General features: G+C 35.9%; 1 protein-coding gene across 1 annotated transcript; it reads left to right on the forward strand.

Annotated features, from left to right (window-relative positions):
• Positions 1 to 854: 854 nt before the first annotated feature.
• On the forward strand, positions 855 to 2,748 carry LOC136987044 (double-stranded RNA-specific editase Adar-like). The gene has a single exon (XM_067284680.1). The coding sequence runs from the start codon at positions 918 to 920 to the stop codon at positions 2,733 to 2,735; it is 1,818 nt and encodes a 605-aa protein (XP_067140781.1). The 5' UTR covers positions 855 to 917; the 3' UTR covers positions 2,736 to 2,748.
• Positions 2,749 to 7,014: the final 4,266 nt, after the last annotated feature.

Here is a 7,014-nt window from a genome sequence, read left to right on the forward strand (position 1 = left end):
CTAGATCAGTTCGAGAGAAAGACGATTGTTTACGAATTCGACACCGTCTTTCGTTCCGTGTTGAACGAACCTTGTACCTTAACTAACATTTTCTATTTTGTTCGTCTTGTCTTACAAAAACTTTAATTTATTAATTTTTCTCCTTTTTCCGCGTGGTTTTAATATTAAAATAATTTTATTTTTCCTCTTTTCCTTTATAATTTAATTCCCTTAATTTTAATTAATGACGAAGATCGAGGTTCGTTTTTGTTTGCATTTTTGGTTAAAAGAATGTTTTTCATTCCAGCCCAGGGCCCCACATCATCAACCCACCTCCAGTATATATATATAAATTAAACTTTTTATAAACCAAATATACTTTTATTTCTTTACACATGACATAAAATTTGAAACTGTAATTATGATTTTTTGACAGAACAGTTGAAAGAAGTCACAAAAATGCTCGAGAACTTACTAACCAAGTAGATAAATCAACTTTTTCTCGCCATAGTGGGACTCTAACGCCAGCTATCGGCGACCTGACACATTAACTCTACTTGAGAGCATAGCGCAAGGAACCTAGGTCCTAGATGTCCTATATTCTAGGACCTTGGCAAGGACCAGAATGTCTATCGACTCCGCTAACGCCACCACAAAATCCGGTGGCAGCCGTGTGAGAATATTTCCACCTAATATATCCAATCCGTTTAAATTAAATTATATTGATATTTAAGATTTTATTTATATGCAATTTCAAGATTTAAATATTAATATATGACGACGAGTCAAAATTCAATAAGAACAATAAAATTATCGTTTTTATGTTTGGTTGCAACACGATCAAGAATTTCGAATGCGTAAGTAACAAACATTCTGGAATACTTCAAACATAAAAAGAATTTAATTTCGTGCAGTGTTTTGAAATAGGCAAGATCAAAATGGAAGCCGGCGATGAATTGAATATTAATTCGGCCGAATTGTTAAAAAGGAAAAGGATTTTTTCGTGGGATGGACGATCGGAAGTGCCGACGGGCAGCCGTGGAAAGAATGCTTCACAGCTGTTAAACGAATTTAAACCTGGTTTTCAGTTTATAGTGGAAAGAGAAGGACCAGCACATCGTCCCATATTTACCGTAACTATTAAAATCGATAATAAAGAATTTACGGGCCGAGGTCGTTCTAAACAAATGGCAAAACACGCAGCCGCAGAGAATGCGTTAGTCGCTTTTGGTTATGTCCAATATTCGGCAGATATTCCTAATAACAACGTCGACAACTTTAACCGAGTTCGAGTTCTCCATAGCCAAACAGATAAGATTTGCATGGAATATTCTGAGCAAATGGATGTAGATGTGGCAATGAACACCGATGCGGAAGGAAAACATCCCGTTGCGCTATTAAAGGAACTTCATCCAGATTTAAAGTTTCATTTAATAGAAGAAAAGGAATCGGATCTTTTGGAGAGGTTCACCATCGGCGTCGAAATCGACGACATGATGTTTGAAGTCTCCGATCGAAGCAAAAAATCAGCTAAGGTTGCAGCTGCCAGATCGGCTCTGTACACTTTGTACGGTATCAATTTTTTGAAAAATAATACGAATCGGCAACCTTTACCCGAGAAATACGTACTCCTTCATTCGGTGGCAAATAGAATATGCAGAGGTATTGGCGAAACCTTTCGAAAAGTAACGTATAACCAGGCAAAAGGAAAAGTACTGGCCGGAATTGCCATGACCCGCGATTCGGAAATGGACGAGATGGAAATTATTGCTGTATGCGCTGGCACAAAAGACACTATTGGAAAAAATATAAGTATGGATGGTACGTCTTTGAACGATTGTCACGCCGAAGTACTCGTACGAAGGTGTTTGAAAAGTTTTCTGTATTCTCAATTACAATTGATAGCCACCGGACGGAAAAACCATTCAATCTTTATCGAATGTGACGGAACGCCTGCTTACCGACTCAAACCCGACGTAAAATTTCATCTTTACGTTAGCGAACCGCCGTGTGGTGATGCGAGAATACGATTTCCCGAAGGGTTTAGTCGCCAATCTTTACATCGCGGTGCTTATGGAGTTTTGAGGTCGAAAAACGAATTTCAAAAGGAATCTTTTTACATTGAAGGTAATGATGGAATTCAAACGGTAGAAGTAACAAAACGTAACAAAGAGCAATTTACCACCGTGTCCTGTTCTGATAAAATGGCCTCGTGGAACGTTCTAGGAATTCAAGGCTCGCTGCTTACTCATTTTATACAACCGATATATCTGGAAAGTATCATTTTCGGAAGTGAGATTTATCCCGGATATATATTCAGAGCTATGTGGGGTCGTTTCGAGAAATCTCTTGAAAAGTTGCCGAAACCTTATCATTTAAAAAAACCTAAAACATGCTGGGTGAAAAGTCCCGAATACTACCAGTTTGCGGATCTTCCAAATTCTAGTGTTAATTGGTCACTAGAATTTAAAACACCAGAAATTATAAATTCAACTACGGGCAAATTACCAGATGGAAACATTTCCAGATTGAGTAAGGCAGCGCTCTTTTATCGATTTCAGAATTTATGCGACAGAGTTCCAAATGTCGCCGATCGACAGTTGAATAGAAAACCCAAGTCGTATTTGGATTCAAAACAATCTTCCCTGCATTATCAAGTAGCGAAAACCATTTTGAAAGAAGCATTTCAAAATGCGGGTTTAGGAACGTGGATGACCAAACGGTTCCATCAGGATGATTTCGTCTTGTCGTTTTAATGGAACTTTTACCAAATACACCAAATACCATATTTTTTTTTCATTCGGTGTTGATTTATCTTTATAAACGTTGTTATTTACCGTTATAACAGTTGGAATAATTGAGAAAAATGCCAATATTACACACTACATTATTTTTAAAATGTGTTATTGAAAGTCTCGTAAATGGCATCGAAGTTAATAGATGCCTGATTAACTTTTACGTAAATCTATTTCCAGCCTTAAAATTATATATGAAAGGCGAAAGCATATTTGTAATTGTAATGTAGAAATGTCGAATGTGGATGTTCATATAAACCAAAGAAAACCAGTGAAAAAGTGATGATATTTCTTTTCATTTTTTTCTGGAATTTTTCCTTCGAAATTGAATTTACAAATTAAAGTTGTTGGAAACATTTTACTTGTTGTATTATGTGTAAATATGTATATTTGTTACGTCTATTATGTAATTTACTCGGTATTAATACAGATATAAGAATTTTTGAAGCTACAGTAATAATTTACAGTAGAGCATCGATTATCCGAAAAATTATTAACAGAAATCGACTCGAGAGAGCAGGTCTACTAATTTCCGAAATTACAAAGTTGTGTTCGTAACAACGAATGTTTTCGATTTTCTGTAGACTCGATATCGAGCTACAGTAATACCTCGGTTATCGTCGGTTTCGGTTTTCGTCGATTTTTTACGCGAAAAATTTGTCTTGGTTTTCGTCGATGTCCTCGGATTTTGTCGGCGTGCCCGAGTGACCTTGCTGCTAATTTTGCGAAAATAAAGGGCGTTTTCCGGCGCAGTGTGGCGTTATTTCTCGTTGTGTGAATATTACCCCGCGACGGCCCACCGTTGGCCAACGGTTCCGTTCCCCAAACACTGGGAGTTCGGTCGTGAGTTCGCGCTTCGGCAGGGCGAGCTGACCACGTGAAGTTTTCCGGGTTTTCTCCACGTCTGTAATGCCCGAATAGAGGCCAGTTATCCTTAAACGAATTTCCCGGAAGGCATTATTCCCCTCGATACGACCATCATAAACGCATACAACTACTGTTACGTTACACTTTACCACGGGGCGATATAGGCTAGAAGCTCGTGTCCAACTAGCTTCTACGAGACAAGACATTACCCCGCGTGTCTAGCCGAACAATTCCATTGCTTTCATCTCTATGCTAATTATCTTATCTTTAATCTTAATGCTAATTAGTCTTTTATGTTAATTTCTTATTGCTTTTAGTATTTAACGCTATATTAATTCTCTATAAAATGTGTTTTTGGTATGTATTTTGGAGTGTCTAGGACGAATTAATTGGACTTACATTGATTTGTATGGAAATAATTGCCTCGGTTTTCGTAGGTTTCGGATTTCGCCGATTGTTTTCGGATGGATTATCGACGAAAACCGAGGTATCACTGTATGTCGTTATCAACACTAATGTTGGGTTTTATTTATTACGGTGCAAATAGAAAAACATCATTAACGAGTCGAAAATTTCTATTCCTTTAAATCTCTGCCGCCCACCAGCTGCTAAGCGGTTTCGTTTTCCGAACACGCAGTTTTCCGGATTTTCTCCAGGTCTGTAACGCCCGAATAGGAGCCAGTTACTCTGAAAACGACCTCTCGGAAGGCATCCCCTAGGCAGATAGTGTAACTTAATAAAACAAAGAAACTAACTAAATTCCTGTCTTAAATGTTTCTTATTATTGTACTTAGAATTAAAATCAATAGTTTATTATTTATTTTTTCATTCTTTCTTACCAATTGTTATCAGTTAGCCGAGATTTCCCCATCCCGATTATTTCGAATTACCGACGCTTTGACATACAGTATTATTTAAATTGCTTAGAAATATTTTTCTTCGCTGTGTACACCTACTATCTTCATACGGCAATAGAAGCCGCTTGTTAGACAATAATAATACTATTATCGTAGTTTTTTTACTATAAGATTTATGTTCTTGTTTCTGTTATCGTGCCTAATGAAATCTAACATTAATGAAGTTTTTAAATATATATATGAGATCCATTCCGCTGTTTATGATTTGGAATAGTGTTTAAATAGATGTTATATGGGTTTATTGCGGACAATATTTATTTTAATTATTAACTTTATGCATAAAAATGAATTGTAAAATACTATTTTGATGAACGAAGTGGCACAGTTTACGTTCAAATGTAAAATTTTAAATATACTATGGATTGGTAGAAGTTCTTGTCTTATTATTGTATTCTAAAATCATGAATTTTGATTTTTAAAAGAAGTTTTTATACGTTGAAGGATTCACGAGAGTTATGTTGGAATGAAATTAGTTACAAAATCGAAAGAAGTTTCTTTTAAAAGTTCGGCATTTTGTGTTTGAAAACACAAGACACGGGACTGTGTAATGACGAATGATATGTTATTGTCGTCTAATACTTTTGTAGGGGCGAATCCTTACCAAAAGTTTTGGGCATGCTGAAAGTTATAAGAATCTCTAGCAGTAAACAATAGGCAGAAACGTTATTTGGTATGAATAAAGTAGTACGGACTATTATAAAGCCCATTATATCTACACACGAAATATATGAAATATATTATAATGAAAAAGTATTAAAAACTTATAATAATAATTCAATTTTTGTGTGCCCTCGACACTGGGGACCCAGGGCTTAAGCCCTATTAGTCTCTTTGTAGATCCGCCCCCGTACACAATACATGTACCATACATACATACATACATACATTCTTTATTTAGGTACAAAAGTACATTTCTCGGCCCCGCGTATGCATTACCGAGAGGTTTGTAAAATATTAAATAGAGTAACATTGAGTAAATATATATATACATTAGTACAATTAAAGTAAGTAAAGAATAAATAGAATAAGTACATAAGTATATGTAAGAACAATATAGTATTTGTAATAATAATTCATAGTGTTTAAATGAATAAATTAAATGAACAAAAAAACAAAACAAAACAAAAAAAAAAAGATTATAGTTATTATAGGTAATTATAGTTGCTGAAAACTGTAGGCACATCCGTGGTAGTCATAGTTTTATTCAGCAATTAAAATGTCAAAATGTTTGCCTGTAGGAAAAGCAGAGATCCAAAATGGAGAATGCCTGATGAGTGGTCTACAGGTGATCCAGTATGTCTATAGTTTAAGACACTTTGCCTTTAACAAGGCGCAACTCTCAGACGATGTAGAGTTCACGCACTAAGGGACGACCTAAAAGCAGCACCTCTCAATGCACAACTGAAGCAAACATAAACACATTGGTTTCCACAAAAAACTGAAATTTCGTACTACAGTTAAAAACACGTCGAATACATCAGGGCACGTTGATTACTTGAAACACGCTGAACACTAAGATATCGAAGGCACACAGAGAAAACCCATTGCACAGATTTAGGAGCTTGCCGAAACTTATTCGAAGCACACTTGACCCATTGAAAACACCACAATGATATGTTGAGACACACTCAAGCACATTGAATTGATTTAAACATTGAAACACACTAAGCACTAAGCCTATTAGGCACACTAATGCATACGAAGCACATTAAAACACTTATGAACATACTGAAGACACATTGGAGGACGTTGAGGCACTTAAGTGGTAAATTAAGAAAGCTAAACTAAAACTCTAGAATTCGTTGAAAGATATTATAGACATGTTGATCACACTAAACACGCCAAGCGCGTTGAAGGACATTGATGAACACCACTGTAAAGAAAAGAAAAAAAAAGGTCGGTTTGCTCCCGACGAGACCGTCGAAGATTACAGTAGTTCACCACACCTATAAGTTCAATATCAAAGGAGCACTTCTCCATCGAAACGTTTTATTAATAACGTAGGTTGTTCGTTAAGCATCTCACCCGTAAGGGTTGACACTGACATAGTAATTTCTCTGTTCCATCATAAGCTGTTAAAAGTACATTTCTAGCTGGTGAGTATTACACTTCTTAGAGTGTGCTTTATCAGTACACAGATTGCCGTTCTTAGTGTGTGCTCTGTTAGTACTCAAATTAATAAAACAGGCTGCGGTACAAGCTGGTAGTTAGAACTCGCCAGTACAAATGTATTCTGTCAGTACATATAGTTAATACAGTACTTCTTTTCGTAGGGCAATCACTAAGATAGTTAATGTTTAGTTGATTGGGAGAAAGCACCTGGTCATCGCTTCACTCAAAGTGTAGACACTTTTATTAAAGAGAAATTGAGTATAGAATATCAATAATGGATGTAGTATGTAAATGGAATTGAATATAAGCAATGATACACCAAGTTATTTTATACTAAGGATATA

The sequence above is a fragment of the Centruroides vittatus genome, unplaced genomic scaffold (assembly GCF_030686945.1).
Source record: "Centruroides vittatus isolate TY-2023 unplaced genomic scaffold, ASM3068694v2 scaffold_1444, whole genome shotgun sequence".
Lineage (NCBI taxonomy): Eukaryota > Metazoa > Arthropoda > Arachnida > Scorpiones > Buthidae > Centruroides > Centruroides vittatus.

Coding starts and splice junctions, on each gene's coding strand:
- LOC136987044 (XM_067284680.1), top strand. CDS start 918: ATGGAAGCCGGCGATGAATTGAATATTAATTCGGCCGAATTGTTAAAA.